Genomic DNA, 16,453 nt, shown 5'->3' with positions numbered 1-16,453 from the left:
GGACATAAGGCCAGTATGAGCTCCCTCCACTTATGTACATGCAGTTATAAATGAATCAATAACATTACACTGGTGATTTCGCAACCAACATCGACATGTTCCAATTCGTCTAATGTGCTAACGACGACATCATCATATCCTTGTTTTCCCACCCAGAGAGTCGTAGTGAGTTTCTGGAGAAGCTGCAGCGTGCCCGGAGCCAGGTGAAGCCTGTGACAGCCAGCCAGCCCATCCTGTCTGCCCTGGGTCCCACCAAGCTGACGGTGGGGAACTGGTCCCTGACCTGCCTGAAGGAGGGAGAGATCGCCATCCACAACTCTGACGGACAGCAGGCCACCATCCTCAAGGAGGACCTGCCCGGCTTCGTGTTCGAGTCCAACAGGGGCACCAAGCATTCCTTCACCGCTGAAACGTCACTAGGTCAGTTGGTTTGGACTTCAGTGCATATAGGTCATAGAATTCATGTTGTATTTCATTCTGTAATTAAGTGTTCCTAAATCGTTTAGAAATGCATATTTCTAAATAAGGAAAGTGTAAATCGATAGTAAGGATATCCTCTGCTAGAATGAGGGGAGGTGGTGATGGCCCGGGGAAAGCCATCAAGTGCACCAGTTCCTAGTCTGGTTTGCATTCTATGGAGATTGTCTTTCTAATAGTTCCTTTTCTGTTTGTTTTGCATTGTACAGGGTCAGAGTTTGTTACTGGCTGGACTGGAAAGAGAGGAAGGAAGCTCAAATCCAAATTGGAGAAAACAAAACAAAAGGTGGATGTTTTGTTTTCTAGCAGTGACGTCAGTCTGCTGTTCAGTGTTTCCCAGTATTTTTGTTTCTCTAAAGCCAGCTTCCTTCTCCCTGAATTTAGAAGATAACTTTGTCTCTTTTGACAGGGACACAGATTGTCTTTTTGCTTTAGAATGCATGACATATTATCCATCTAGTTGTTAAGCCGTCATATCATTCTTTTAGGTTCTATGATTCTGTAGTTACCCCCCAGTCTTTCCTTTGCCCAGTGAGACTAGATCTCCTCCCTGTCTGTTCCTATGTTTTGCTATGTGGTTGTTTTGCCTACCTTAGTTGAATGCACTGGATTTGTACGTGTCTCTGGATAAGAGCGTCTGCTAAATGTCTAAATTGTAAAATCTAAATGTAGGTAAAGACTGTGGCCAGAGATCTGTATGAAGACCACTTCAAGGCGGTGGAGAGCATGCCCAGGGGGGTGGTGGTCACCCTGAGAAACATCGCCACCCAGCTGGAGTCTGCTTGGGAGCTGCATACCAACAGACAGGTACTAACACAGAAGCACATCAACTCTAACCTCATATCACAATCCGATAACGTTATGCATACCAACAGACGGGGGTGGGGGAATTGCCTTGGAACACTCGCACAACACCACTCAGTACTATTTTACAGTGAAATCACTACAATAATAAGATTGAGTAGATTTTTCTTTGACTTACTCTGACATGGCAGAGTTTTTGTTCTCTTGGTTGTTCTGTCTGAAGCTATAGGTGACAGGTTTGATGAAACAGTGGAAGTTAAATGTACTGCTTTGTCTGTTTCAGTGTATCGAGGGAGAGAACACATGGAGAGACCTGATGAAAACGGCTCTGGAAAACTTGATTGTGGTTCTCAAGGATGAAAACACCATCTCCCCCTATGAAATGTGCAGCAGTGGCCTCGTTCAAGCACTTTTTACAGTCCTTAATAATGTAAGTAGGTTGGGATCGATGGATGGTTGAGGCATTTTGGATGTGTTCTAAATGGTACCCTTTTTCCAATGTAGTACACTACTTTTCACCAGGGTGCTTTGGGCAACAGTAGTGCACTATATAGTATTCCATTTGGTCTGCAGATTTCTCTTCCTTTCTTAGCCTTAGCCTTTTCTTAGCCTTAGCCTTAGCCTCAACACTGCCTGGGCATCCAACTTCCTCAATGTTGGGACAATAAAACTTTCTGAATCTGAATATTTTGCATCGTTAGTCCAACTCCTGCTCAATTCCTGTTTTTCTTTTTCAGAGTGTGGAACTTGACATGAAACATGATTGTAAACCATTAATGGAAAGGATAAATGTATTTAAAACTGCATTCAGTGAAAACGAAGATGATGAAAGGTAATCTAATAATTTGGACTTTAATATAAATTATTTGGATAACAAAAAAATGTGTTAGTGGCTCATCTCCTGGTTTGTCCCACTTATTCAGCCGACCCGCAGTTGCCTTAATCCGCAAACTACTAGCAGTCCTGGAGTCCATTGAGCGGCTACCTCTGCATCTGTATGACACCCCAGGCTCCACCTATAACCTGCAGGTGAGTCTCTCCTCCAGCCGCACCTCACAGTAGTGTTAGTGGTGGTGGCCAGTTGTTTGTTACAGCTACCTGTTTGTTGCTTAGGGTCAGTAAAACCGGATTCGTCATTCTTTGTGTGCGTGTGTTAGATCCTGACGAGGAGGTTGCGTTTCCGTCTGGAACGTGCCCCTGGGGAGACGGCGCTGATTGACCGCACAGGGCGCATGTTGAAGATGGAGCCCCTGGCCACCGTGGAGTCTCTGGAGCAGTACCTCCTCAAGATGGTACCACCCCCTTCACTTCAACCCTGTTTCATCCTCTCATTATCTGCCATTCGGTGTGTTTGAGGGGATCAGTTTGAGCAAGTCGAGGCGCAGAATTGCTAGTCTTGATCACATAATAGAAGTTATTTAGTATTCAAGGTGATTTGAAGATCAGTGATTCTGTGCATTCCGACTGCAATGTAGTCAATCTCAAACATGCACGTGGTCTCAGAGTAATCTCGTCTCTCTCCAGGTGGCCAAGCAGTGGTACGACTTTGACAGATCCTCCTTCATCTTCGTCAGGAAACTGAGAGAGGGACAGACCTTCACATTCAGACACCAGCATGACTTTGACGAGAACGGAATAGTTTACTGGATTGGCACCAATGCAAAGTAAGTCTCCTCCCATCGTCTTTATGTACGAACACCTGATAATGAGCTTAATGATCCAATGTAAGGAAAACAACCTTGTATTAATCTAGTGTTTCCTTTGTGTCTCCAGGACGGCCTATGAGTGGGTGAACCCAGCAGCCTACGGCCTGGTGGTAGTGACCTCCTCTGAGGGTCGTAACCTGCCCTACGGCCGACTGGAGGACATCCTGAGTCGTGACAGCTCTGCCCTCAACTGCCACACCAACGACGATAAGAACGCGTGGTTCGCCATCGACCTGGGCCTGTGGGTCATCCCCTCGGCCTACACCCTGCGCCATGCCCGTGGCTACGGCCGCTCCGCCCTCAGGAACTGGGTGTTCCAGGTGTCCAAAGACGGCCAGATCTGGATGAGTCTGTACACCCACGTGGATGACTGCAGCCTCAACGAGCCAGGGTAAGTAACCCTTGTCCCAGACAGAATGGCCCATAGGGCAGGAGACTCATCAGGAAAAACTCAGGACCCTAAACCTGTAGGTCTGATTCTGACTGTAAGTTTGTGTCCTGTCGAAGGTCCACAGCCACCTGGCCTCTGGACCCTTCGAAAGAGGAGAAGCAGGGCTGGAGACACATCCGCATCAAGCAGATGGGGAAGAATGCCAGTGGGCAGACCCACTACCTGTCTCTGTCAGGCCTGGAGATCTACGGCACCATCAGCGGCGTGTGTGAGGACCAGCTAGGTAAGAGTCTGCACCTGGGTCCTCTCAAGGTTTCTTCCATCTAGAGAGTTTGTCCTTGCTACTTCTGCTAGCTCTTTGGGGGTCTAAGCTCTCACCAGTGCTGTCAAGGAACAGTCAAAACACTTAATGATTTTATCAATGTTGTTGATCCATCCTCACTTTTCTCGTATCACAGCCATTAAACTCAGTAACCCTTTTAAAGTCACCATTGGCCTGAAATCCCTGAGCGGTTTCCTTCCTCTCCGGCAACTGAGTTAGAAGGGACGCCTGTATCTTTGTAGTGACTGGGTTTATTGATATACAATCTTAAGTGTAATCAATAACTTTGCCATTTTCAAAGGGATATTCAATGTCTGCTTTTATTATTTTTACCAATCAAACAGGGAAAGGCTTCCAATTAATTATCCAATTTTCACCATAGGGGATTTTAGAAACTCTTAAAATAAGGGCTGTGTTTCGTGTAGGCTTACCCTGGCGTGACGTTTTGATAACCATGAAAATCTCTCGGACAAGGTGACTTTTATCAATATATTTGGCTCTATTTACTCAGATTCTAAATTGTTAATTAGCATCAGATTAAACATCATGCAAACTACAAATCCCTGCAAGCTCCAGCACATCTATTGCTGACTCTGTTGCTAACAGGTATTGTCAATTTAAAACTTGCACAAGACAGTTCACAGAATTTTTGTGGGGTAAATATAGGCAAATAATATATTTATTTTTTATTTAACCTTTTATTTAACTAGGGAAGTCAGTTAAGAATAGATTCTTATTTACAATGACGGCCTACCCCGGCAAAACCCGGACGACGCTGGGCAAATTGTGCGCCGGCCAATGGGACTCCCAATCACGGCCAGATGTGATGCAGCCTGGATTTGAACCAGGTACTGTAGTAGTGATGCCTCTTGCACTGAGATGCAATGTCTTAGACTGCTGCGTCACTCAATAGCCCCTTTTTATATTGATAAGTCACCTTGTCCTAAATAGATTTACACGGTTATCAAAAGGTCACGCCAGGGTAAGTCTACATGAAACGGCCCTTATTTTAGTGTTTCTAAAATCCTCCCATGGGAAAAATAAATGGTGGGAAAATGATTGGAACCATTTTCCTGTTTGACTGCTAGGTTGTATGGGTTTTATGACACATGCTGTGGTACTCTGTGGCCTTTGGTTGAATCTGAATTCACTGCTCTAGTGAGGGACCTTACAATTATCTGTAATTGTGGGGTAAAGAGATGAGGTAGTTGCTCAAAAATCACTTATGTGATTTGTTAAACACTTTTACTCCTAAACGTATTGAGGCTTGCTATAAAAAAGGGGTTGAATACTTTTTGACTCAAGACATTTCAGCTTTTTTATTAATTAGTAAAAAAATGAAGATCATAATTCCACTTTGACAAAGTATTGTGTGTAGGCCAGTGACAGAACATTTACATCTAATCCATTTTAAATTCAGGCTGTAACAATCAAATTTGGAAAAAGTCAAGGAGTGTGAGTACTTTCTGAAGGCACTGTGTATGCGAGGAGCACTCTTTTTGCTGAGGCCGACACTGGTTGTATACTGAACAAAAACTATAAATGCAACAATTTCAAAGATTTCACTGAGTTAGAGTACGTAAAAGGATATCAGTCAATTGATATAAATTCAATAGGCCCCAATCTATGTATTTCACATGACTGGGAATACAGATATGAATCTGTTGGTCACAGATATCTTAAAAAAAAATAAAGGTAGGGGTCCTGGATCAGAAAAACAGTCTGGTGTTTCTGGTGTGAACACCATTTGCCTCATGTTGCGCGACACATGTCCTTTGTATAGAGTTGATCAGATTGTGGAATGTTGTCCCACTCTGTGCAAAGTTTCTGGATATTGGCGGGAACTGGAACATGCTGTCGTACACGTCAATCCAGAGCATTCCAAACATGCTCAATGGGTGGTGACATGTCTGGTCACTATGTAGGCCATGGAATAACTGGGATATTTTCAGATTCCAGGAATTGTGTACAGATCCTTACGACATGGGGTTGTGCATTATAATGTTGAAACATGAGGTGATGGCAGCAGAGGAATGGCATGACAATGGGCCTCAGGATCTCGTCACGGTGCATTGAAATTGCTATTGATAAAATGTCCGTAGCTTATGCATGCCCATACCATAACCCTAGCGCCACCATGGGGTACTCTGTTCAGAATGTTGACATCAGCAAACCATTCATCCACACACCGCCATACATGTGGTCTGCGGTTGTGTGGCCTGTTGGATGTACTGCTAAATTCTCTAAAATTATGTTGGAGGCAGCTTATGGTAGGGAAATTAACATTGAATTCTCTGGCAACAGCTCTGATGGACTTTCCTGCAGTCAGCATGCCAATTGCACGCTTCCTCAACGTGAATAATCTGTGGCATTGTGTGACAACTGCAAATTTGTTGCCTTTTATTGTCCCCAGCACAAGGTGGACCTGTGTAATGATCATGCTGTTTTAATCAGCTTCTTGACATGCCACACCTGTCAGGTAGATGGATTATCTTGGCAAACTGACTAACAGGGATGTGAACACATTTGTGCACAACATTTGAGAGAAACAAGCTTTTTGTGCGTAAGAAACATTTCTGGGATCTTTTTATTTCAGCTCATGGAACATGGGACCAACACTTTACATGTTGGGTTTTTATATTTTTGTTCAGTGTAGGTAGTATGTTTATGAATAATTATTCATTTTATTTGAATGACTCCAAGCAATCTGACCCGTCTCCTTCTCCCCTCCACAGGTAAAGCAGTGAAGGAGGCAGAGGCCAATCTACGCAGGCAGAGGCGTCTGTTCCGCTCCCAGGTGATGAAGTACATAGTGCCAGGGGCGCGCGTGGTGCGGGGCATCGACTGGAAGTGGAGAGACCAGGATGGCAACCCAGCAGGAGAGGGTACGGTGACGGGGGAGGCCCATAACGGTAAAACTCTACTACAGCCTAAGCCCACACCATCTAATATAATGTCCCTGTGTGTGGAACTGAACCCCCACACACGCAGCTTGCATAGAAAGCTTTTGTTTTTCTATGAAAAAAAGAGTTTAAGAAATATTCTTAAGGGACTTAGTCGACTGACATGATGATGCATGTTTAAACTGCTAAAGCAGGACACAATACAGAGCTTTATCCCAGAATAAACCCATACGTCACCCCATCATCATCACATGTGGGGAGTGTTATAATAGTTGTTCAAAGGAATCGGGCGGCGTAAATATGGCTATTGAACATAGGATGTGCAAAAACTAGTAACAATGGAGTCATTGATACAAATATGGTAGACCATATTATTTTTTTTGTACAAATTGTGAACATCAAGTGCATTTACATGCTTTGAGGAGCCTTTTAGTACATCTTAAAGAGCAATTCACCACTTTTCAACCTCATTTCTCATTATCTCTACCACAATACCAGTGTCTACATATGTGAAAACGGCGCATTTCTACTTTTTGTTGTAAAAAAATATATACATTTAAAAAAAGTTCTACCCAATTAAAATGTAAACATTTTAACAGTGATTTTCAAACACTGAGATTCGCGGTGATGTGGGGGCAATAACATTCCCTCTGGCCTGAAACTCATTGCAGGTTTTGAAATAAACTGTCTTTTTAAAAAACTTTTTATTCTTACCCTTTGATGTCACAGAAGCATTTTTGTAGGACCTTTTTTAACTACAGATCATAGAAACGTAACATTTTCACATATGTAGACACTGGTATGGTGCTGGAGATAATGAATAGGAGGTTGAAAGTGGCGGAATTGCCCTTTTAACCCAAATCTCCTTTTTACTAACGCTCTCGTCTCACTTTTGTATGTTAAATACTGAGGGTCGAGTTGGTCTGAAAGAAATCAACCAGCAGTTGTTCCTTATGTCCTAATATAATGTTTGCGCTTACATAACATCTGTGCCTTAATCCTGATCAGTAACTTCAGAAACAAGGTCTTTACAAGACATTGTACAGGTGGGCGGTGCTACTACACTTCTAAACGGGACAGTGGTTTTTTTCTTCTTCTTCATGGCTTTCCCACTAAAGGCTGTTACTTTCCTACTTTCTCTTCTGCTTCTGACCTCACGCTACAGGCCTATTACTTACTCCTCTCCAATCCAATCGGCAAACAAGGCCATTCTTTATGTTAATGAAGGATAAATAATAACCTTCAAGAGCACTTTAACTACAGAGCAGTCTAGTGGTTGATCTAAGTCAGTGCTACTGCTCTGCTGTGTGACTAGACTGCATTATATTGGGCTCATCCTCTTGCTCTTCCGGCCACATTATTAAATACAAGGGCCTGAAAAGCATCGCATATTACCTATCTCTGTAGGCCGAACGTCTTTTTAAAACCACTCTCATATTAATTTTACGTATTTCACGAAACTTGCAAAACTATCACTACCATTATACCCTTTTTGTTATTAGTTTGCTATTTTCAAGTGCAACCCTCCCTCTCCCCCAACGTACCATGTAACCGTTTTCGTACTTGTACAAGCTATCTGTTAGATCTCTGGGTAGCCATGTGTTTAAATACTTTTTGACTAATTGTCTCCATCAATCAACTAAGTGCATGTTGATGTCACAATTTGCAAGCACTGAATAGACTCACTCCATTGCAACTATATTACATTTACATTGACAAAAATATTCTTCAGTTCCTTTTTCTCAGGTGGCTTTTAGCTTCGCATTTGCAAAATTCTACTTTGCTTGTCATTTTCTGTAACTCATGATTTCTATCTGATTGCTTCACCTGGACCAGAGTACTAGACCATACAGTTTTATTAAGACATCGAATGTCTCAATTTGACTTGCCATTTATTTAACTATTCAACAATATGCTAAAAATACTATCAGCTTCAGCATAGGTGCATAGAATGGCATGTTGTTGTTGAATTAGTCTGAAGCTGTATTCAGCCCACCTGTCATAAACAAAGGTATCTGGTCCAGTGTCAAGCCAAGCTGCTGTCTTGACTTGCTGTCTGCTCTCTGCTGGGTCTCACAACATTCATATCCCTTTCCAGGCTGGATTGATGTCACCTGGGATGCTGGTGGCTCAAACTCTTACCGTATGGGTGCTGAAGGAAAATTTGACCTCAAGCTTGCGCCAGGGTACGACCCTGAGTCTGCGCCATCACCCAAACCTGTCTCATCCACTGTTTCAGGCACAGCGCAGTCCTGGAGCAGCCTGGTGAAAAATAACTGTCCGGACAAGGGCGGCTCCTCCTCGGCTGCAGGGGCCAGCTCTTCAAGCCGGAAGGGCAGTAGCAGCTCGGTGTGTAGCGTGGCCAGCAGCAGCGATATCAGTCTCAGCTCCACCAAGGTAGAGCGCCGGGCCGAGAGCCTGCTGGGGGGGGTGCTAGGGGTCAGTGGTGGCACCATCGGGGCAGAGGGCCAAGAGCCCATCGTGGTACTGTCCTCTGAGGCTGGATGCGCGTCCAGCACGTTAACTGCTGAGGGCGGCGAGCGGAAAGCGGGCGCGGACAGGCAAGAGGCTGTAGACGCCACGTCCATCTCCATGGCACTAGTCAGCGTCAGCTCGCCTGATGTCAGCTCCGTGTCCGAGTCCTCCAGTAAGGAGGCGGCTTCCCAGAGGCCTCTATGTTCTGCGGCCAGCGCCCGTCTGTCTGTTAGCTCTCTGCTGGCGGCCAGCGCTCCCATGAGCTCCAGCGCCAGCGTGCCCAACCTGTCGTCACGGGAGGCCAGCCTCATGGAATCGTTTGTGAGGAGGGCTCCCAACATGTCCCGCACCAATGCCACCAACAACATGAACCTGAGTCGCAGCAGCAGTGACAACAACACCAACACACTGGGACGAAACGTCATGAGCACTGCAAGTGAGTATTCAGCCTATACTGTCTGCAGGCCAGGGATGCATGGGATACACAGCCCTCAGCCTTCAGTTCTCCTCAGCCTTCAGTGCACATAAAGGGACCACTGTCCAGCCGGCTATTTTACATGATTGGCATGACTTTTAGAAGGAGCCTTGTAACTTGGGTTTGAGATTTGGTCACACTTTTACATGAAAGTAGAGTTTAGCCTCAGCTAGTACAATAATAAAATGTTTACAACCTGGAGAAGTTGTCAATTTTACATTGCGTAATGTTGTTTGAACGAGTACTGTGAATACATACGTTGCAAAAATATGTAAAATGTTTTACGTTGTGTTCAATATTGATCATTTGATTGCTAGTCTGATCACCACACAAAGGGAAGGAACAAAACAGTCACTCATCTAGACAAGAAGAATAACTACTGGCTTCACATATAAGAATGGTGTTGTTGCTTTTGTGCTGATGTGTTTTTGTTTGTCTTTGCTCTAATATTAGACTATTTCGTTAAACCAAGGAGAATCTAACGTCCTTTTTGACTTTGCTGACAGTGCATTACTAAAATTGATTTTATTTCATTTTTTTTTTGTCATCCTTAAATAGAGCTATAGAAATAGTGGCCAGTGGATCATTGTATAATATTGACATTTTATTTACTCAACATGACTTCCAGTGGTCAGATGATGCTGACTGAGGCTTGAATGTGACAAGCATGTGTAGTGGGAGAACAACAACCAGCATTGCTTGAACTGGAACGGTCAAAAATAATACCTGCTTCTTTTTCTGTTTGGGAACTAATCGCATTTTTGGTTTTTGTTTGTTTGCAGCTTCTCCTCTCATGGGTGCACAGAGCTTTCCTAACCTCACAACCACTGGCACCACCTCAACTGTTACAATGTCCACATCCATAGTAACCAGCAGCAATAATGTAGCCACGGCAACCACAGGTTTGTCGGTTGGCCAGTTGCTCAGTAACACTCTGACAACCAGCCTGACCTCTACGTCTAGTGAGAGCGACACTGGTCAGGAAGCTGAGTTTTCCCTCTATGGTAGGCTATACTAGACTTACTATTATTATTATTCCTATGTTATAAACATATTATACATCTTTCTTCCTTCACTACACCTTAGCTTCTTCAACATTTAACGTGTTTCTACTACCGAACATCCATGTTAACATTTGACATATCTTGACTCCTCATACATTTGGCTAGCGACTCGGAAAAGTGCATGATGATCAGAGTTGTTTCTAGTGAGACCTCACACTTGAGTCCTCTCCCTGCAGACTTCCTGGACAGCTGTCGCGCTAACACGCTATTGGCCGAGTTAGATGATGAAGAGGATCTGCCTGAGCCAGATGATGATGATGATGAGAACGAGGATGACAATCAGGAAGACCAAGAGTATGAGGAAGTTTTGGTACGGTCCAGGGTAAACCTTGGTTTCCACATTCATTTTAATAGGGTAAAATTTGTTGCAGTTTCTCTTCATATAGTGTACTTGTCAATTGCATGCTTGTACTCCCTTGTAAAAATAGTTGCCTGAACCCCCCCCTTAAGTTTGTCTGTGGATTGTGAAGTGTGTGTGATGTTAATGTATGCGATTTTTGTTGGTGTTTTGTTTTTATAAATGTTTCTTTGTCCTGTAGATGTCTAATATCGGTGTTGCATGTTTGTTGGGTGTAGTACCTTGTCTGCCACTCCCAAAGAGCTGATGGCGGTTGTTCATGTCGTGTTTTAACAGGAAGAGGAAGAGTATGAAACCAAAGGGGGTCGGCGTAGAACCTGGGACGATGACTTTGTCCTCAAACGCCAGTTCTCTGCTTTAGTCCCGGCGTTCGACCCCAGACCAGGCCGGACCAATGTCCAGCAGACCACTGACCTGGAGATCCCTCCCCCAGGTACACACACCACACCAACAGTATTCAGTCCAATATGTATAACTGTGGATGGACTTGGTTTTGTACATGATTACTAGACAAATGGCAGGTCTTTCACACATACTTCGGTTGAACTCTAGAGCACAGTGGTGAGCTTTTTCTTCATGTCTTTCCTTGTCCTTACAGGTACACCTCGCTCTGAAGTCCAGGAGGAGGTCGAGTGTCCCCCCTCCCCCCACCTCGCCCTCATCCTCAAAGTGGCAGGGCTTGGAACCACCCGAGAAGTTGAACTACCTCTCTCCAACTACAAGGGTACTATCTTTTACTATGTCCAGAAGCTCCTGCAGCTCTCCTGCAGCGGGAGCGTCAAGTCAGATAAACTCCGCCGGATCTGGGAACCCACATATACGTAAGTCTGGATGGTTGTTGTTTTAGCTTTTCCTCATGATTCTATGGTGAAACCTAAACTAAAGATAGCCCTTTGATCTCCTTTCTTAATGATATTTTGACTTTGTGTTGCAGGATAATGTACAGAGAAATGAAGGATTCGGACAAAGAGAAGGAAAGTAGAAAGATGGTAATTGACAGGTTTCACATCCCCTCAGTTCCTTCTATCCTGCCCATTCAAATCTTGGCTGTGAATTTCTGTGGCTGTTCTCAAATGTGTAGCTAAATGTTCCTCCTGGATAGCTAGCCAGCTAGAGAGCCATACCTCACTAACCTTTTAAAGACGCAAGGAGACTGTGACTGAAAACCCTATTAGTCATAATGTAACTAGAGTAACTGCACCGGCCTCTTTAGTGGTTAAACCAATCTACTGTAATGCATGTCTATTTGCCTTGAGACTTTACAATCAGGAAAGACCAACATTTGGTTCTTCCTGTTGTAGGGTTGCTGGTCTGTAGAGCATGTGGAGCAATACCTTGGCACTGATGAATTACCAAAGAATGACTTGATAACCTACATGCAGAAGAATGCAGACTCATCTTTCCTGCGCCACTGGAAATTAACCGGCACTAATAAAAGTATTAGGAAAAACAGAAATTGTTCTCAGCTCATAGCTGCATACAAGGTATAGAACGACATCAAGATGTTGCTTAACTATCTGTCTATTTTCTCTTTTGATATAGCCTTTTCTTTCTTGCTTGACTCACTTGTGTTAGACAGTTGTTGCTGTTTTCTTTAGCTAAATGGCTTGTGGCTGTTCTGTAAATAATGCATTACCATGATTTCCATAGACGTCAGTGTTGTGAATCTGTTCCGTTTCATTATTTTGTCATACGAGAATGCTGTAATTGTACAGTAAAATAGCCTTGTCCAGTTTTATGCTACTGTCTTCACTGTTAGTCAGAGAGTTAGTATAGTCAGGGAGCTGAAGGAAACATCCGGTTTTAAACCACGGTCCATATGATTGCTTGCAGGACTTCTGTGAGCACGGATGTAGGTCAGGGGGCCTGAGCCCTGGGTCTCTGGGTGTCATGCAGACCTGTGACATTCTGAGTGTGGCCAGGGAGCAGGCCCAGGCCAAGGCTGGCTCCAGTCAGAGCGCCTGTGGAGTGGAGGACGTGCTCCAGCTACTCCGCATCCTATTCATCATCGGGGGAGACCCCCACGCCCACGCACGCACTTTCCAGGAAGGTACGGATTAACATCTCGGAACACACACTCCACATCCTCTTCATCATTCACACACACACACACACACACCCGTACCAGGAAGTTACGGCTACACCCCTTCATACCACCACAGACACCCCCCCCCCGTCTGTGTTCTTAATGACACGTGTTGTTAATCTACTGTGTTATGACTAGATGTGGATGACCTCCAATTCAATGCATCGCCTGAGGAATTCACCAGCAAGAAGGTCACAACAAAGATTCTCCAGCAGATAGAGGAGCCTCTGGCCCTGGCCAGCGGGGCCCTCCCAGAGTGGTGTGAGCAGCTTACCAGCAAGTGTCCTTTCCTCATCCCCTTTGAGACCCGGCAGCTGTACTTCACCTGCACTGCGTTTGGAGCCTCCAGGTTAGTGCTACTTGACATGTCTGTCACACTCTGTATTCTCCTGAAGATGGTGCATGGTCTTGTACTGCATTGAATAAGGAACATTGTGCTCCCTCGCATATTACAGGGCCTATTATTGAAGAGAAATTCTTTGAGTGCTGTCCATTTCATTCACCTTATTCTATACTGACCCTGTATGTGCCTGTGTGTCCTCAAGGGCAATAGTGTGGCTGCAGAACCGGCGGGAGGCCACCATGGAGCGCTCACGGCCCTCCACCACAGTGCGCAGGGACGACCCTGGGGAGTTCAGGGTGGGCCGTCTCAAACACGAGAGGATCAAGGTCCCCCGCGGAGACCAGATGATGGAGTGGGCTGAGAGCGTCATGCAGATCCATGCTGACAGGAAGTCTGTTCTGGAGGTAGAACACTACGCCAGATTTAAGCACATAAATTTGTCTCCTGGCCTATATAGCATGCTCAATGGAAGATCTGTGTGAAGGGATTATTGGTTGCCATAAATAAGTGGTCCACGTAATGCTATGTGGCGTGAAATAAGTCCTCATTCATCCAATTCATAGTCATCAATTTTGTAAGCTTACTGTACAAGCTTACTGTACCTGTGATGTCTTCCCCTATTTGAATGGCATGGCTATGGAAGTTCGTAGTGACTGACCAATATGTCTGTCTTCCCAGGTTGAGTTCCAGGGGGAGGAGGGCACAGGCCTCGGTCCCACCCTGGAGTTCTATGCTCTGGTGGCAGCTGAGTTCCAGAGGACTTCCCTGGGTATCTGGCTCTGTGATGACGACTTCCCAGACGATGAGTCTCGCCAGGCAAGTGCCGCTTTACTGTCACATGAAATCGTAGACCTGAACAGTAATATTTGGACTAATAAAATGCACAGTTGACAATGACCATGCAATTACATGTTCATTTTTTTCCTGAAAAACAACATACTGTATATTTAGATGTTATGAACCATGTCAGTGTCACTTTAATATTTTTGGGGATTAACTGTGTGTTGTACTATCAGGTGGATCTGGGTGGGGGTCTGAAACCTCCAGGATACTACGTCCAGCGCTCCTGCGGCCTGTTCCCGGCCCCATTCCCCCAAGACAGTGACGAGCTGGAGCGCCTCAGCAAACTCTTCTTCTTCCTCGGTGTCTTCCTGGCCAAGTGCATCCAGGACAACCGCCTGGTGGACCTGCCCATCTCACGACCCTTCTTCAAGCTTCTTTGCATGGGTGACATTAAGAGCAACATGTCCAAGCTGCTCTATGCGTCCCGCGGTGGCCCTCTCCTCCTTGATCCTACCGAGCAGCACCGGCACTTCTCAGAGATCCAGTCGGAGGCGTCCACCGAGGAGAGCCAGGACACCTATTCCATCGGCAGCTTTGACGAGGACTCCAAGTCCGAGTTCATCCTGGACCCCCCTAAACCCAAGCCCCCGGCCTGGTACCACGGCATCCTGACCTGGGAGGACTTTGAACTGGTCAACCCCCACCGGGCCAAGTTCCTGAAGGAGATGAAGGAGCTGGCGGTGAAGAGGAGGCTTATCCTGGGGAACAAGAGTTTGTCTGAGGATGAGAAGAACACTAGGCTGCAGGACCTCATGCTGAAGAACCCCATGGGCTCTGGACCACCGCTTAGTGTAGAGGACCTGGGGTGAGCACAGCGCCCACCATTTTTACTGAGAGACCTTCTTAAATTTTGTGAAGAATTCAGTGGATAATATCCTGAATTGGAATGCCATTTTTGCTAATTGCATTGTTTTGTATGTGACGTATAATAACTTGTGGTACATTTTTTAATTTTGCTGACCTTTTCAGATTCCAATTATGCTGATTCATTATTTGATCCTTGACCGCTGTATCGTTGTCACTCAACATGGTTAATTTTGAGTCCCTTTTCTCCCAGATTGAATTTCCAGTTCTGCCCCTCATCCAAAGTGCATGGGTTCTCAGCAGTGGACCTGAAGCCCAATGGAAATGACGAGGTAGGTAGAGAACTGCACCGCTATTGGCTATGCCCTGAGTTTTACTGGTCAGATGAGTTGTCTAAATCTGGCCTGTGCCCCTCTCTGTTAATCTTTCCAGATGGTGACCATGGAGAATGCTGAGGAGTATGTGGAGCTCATGTTTGACTTCTCTATGCACACTGGCATCCAGAAACAAATGGAGGCTTTCAGAGGTATGCCTATTGAAACACACGGATTAGTGTTAGTAATCACATAGAAAAAAAATGGTGTTTGCACACTACATTTTGAATGTAATGAAATTAACTTTTCTTTTCTCAGAGGGTTTTAACCGAGTGTTCCCCATGGAGAAGCTGAGCTCCTTCAGTCACAAGGAGGTGCAGATGATCCTCTGTGGAAACCAGTCTCCTTCCTGGACATCTGAGGATGTCATGAACTACACAGAGCCTAAGCTGGGCTACACTCGGGACAGGTATGATGGCGTTCTACTACAGCTTGTAGACTAGATCATTTACTCTGGCCAGCTTGAAAAAAGTTTCTTAGATCTCCTTGTATTGACGGTGTTGGTCGTGATTTTAAAAGGGGTTCAAATGACAAGAACTGAAATGGCGAAGTCGCTAACATGACCAGAACGTCACTTAGTTCCTAGAGGAACATGGGACCTTGTACTGCTGCACCAGTACATCAACTGACACTATCTAACAGCTTGTTGTTTTCATATTTTGCTGGAGAGACCTTTTTAACTGTTGTATCTGTTATCGTCCTCTCCACAGTCCTGGGTTCCTGCGTTTTGTGCGGGTGCTGTGTGGCATGTCATCTGACGAGAGGAAAGCCTTCCTCCAGTTCACCACAGGATGCTCCACTCTGCCCCCTGGTGGTCTGGCCAACCTGCACCCACGCCTCACCATCGTTCGGAAGGTAAGGCTCTCCATGAGGCCAATCACTGCTGAGTTTAGGGAACTTTGTCAACCTTGCAGTACAGTAAGCCATCCTAATGAGGTTGATATGGACATGTTTCAGAAATGCTGCCAGTAGAAATTTGGGAAATGTTTGAAATTAAATGTATTCTGTTCAGCTTTAAGTCATAGTAT

General features: G+C 45.1%; 1 protein-coding gene across 7 annotated transcripts in view; it reads left to right on the top strand.

Moving 5' to 3' along the window:
• The window catches only part of hectd1 (HECT domain containing 1), a 28,179-nt gene that overhangs the window by 10,565 nt on the left and 1,161 nt on the right, over window positions 1–16,453 (top strand). For 2 of the 7 annotated variants that reach the window (XM_014194219.2, XM_014194226.2), the window contains exons 14-40: window positions 157–420; window positions 687–763; window positions 1,150–1,284; window positions 1,565–1,711; window positions 2,019–2,113; window positions 2,205–2,310; window positions 2,439–2,573; window positions 2,806–2,945; window positions 3,055–3,378; window positions 3,495–3,661; window positions 6,436–6,612; window positions 8,702–9,514; window positions 10,336–10,557; window positions 10,794–10,972; window positions 11,252–11,408; window positions 11,574–11,796; window positions 11,910–11,964; window positions 12,277–12,459; window positions 12,809–13,025; window positions 13,200–13,410; window positions 13,607–13,808; window positions 14,083–14,220; window positions 14,421–15,052; window positions 15,305–15,383; window positions 15,484–15,577; window positions 15,684–15,834; window positions 16,136–16,280. In XM_014194219.2, coding sequence (XP_014049694.1) covers window positions 157–420; window positions 687–763; window positions 1,150–1,284; window positions 1,565–1,711; window positions 2,019–2,113; window positions 2,205–2,310; window positions 2,439–2,573; window positions 2,806–2,945; window positions 3,055–3,378; window positions 3,495–3,661; window positions 6,436–6,612; window positions 8,702–9,514; window positions 10,336–10,557; window positions 10,794–10,972; window positions 11,252–11,408; window positions 11,574–11,796; window positions 11,910–11,964; window positions 12,277–12,459; window positions 12,809–13,025; window positions 13,200–13,410; window positions 13,607–13,808; window positions 14,083–14,220; window positions 14,421–15,052; window positions 15,305–15,383; window positions 15,484–15,577; window positions 15,684–15,834; window positions 16,136–16,280 — 5,468 coding nt within the window. The remainder of the gene's footprint in view (window positions 1–156; window positions 421–686; window positions 764–1,149; window positions 1,285–1,564; window positions 1,712–2,018; window positions 2,114–2,204; window positions 2,311–2,438; window positions 2,574–2,805; window positions 2,946–3,054; window positions 3,379–3,494; window positions 3,662–6,435; window positions 6,613–8,701; window positions 9,515–10,335; window positions 10,558–10,793; window positions 10,973–11,251; window positions 11,409–11,573; window positions 11,797–11,909; window positions 11,965–12,276; window positions 12,460–12,808; window positions 13,026–13,199; window positions 13,411–13,606; window positions 13,809–14,082; window positions 14,221–14,420; window positions 15,053–15,304; window positions 15,384–15,483; window positions 15,578–15,683; window positions 15,835–16,135; window positions 16,281–16,453) is intronic. The other 5 variants (XM_014194240.2, XM_014194233.2, XM_045717590.1 and 2 more) reach the window with 5 other exon arrangements.

This window comes from Salmo salar, chromosome ssa01, assembly GCF_905237065.1.
Source record: "Salmo salar chromosome ssa01, Ssal_v3.1, whole genome shotgun sequence".
Taxonomy (NCBI): domain Eukaryota; kingdom Metazoa; phylum Chordata; class Actinopteri; order Salmoniformes; family Salmonidae; genus Salmo; species Salmo salar.
This window is presented reverse-complemented; position numbering and strand designations above follow the sequence as displayed.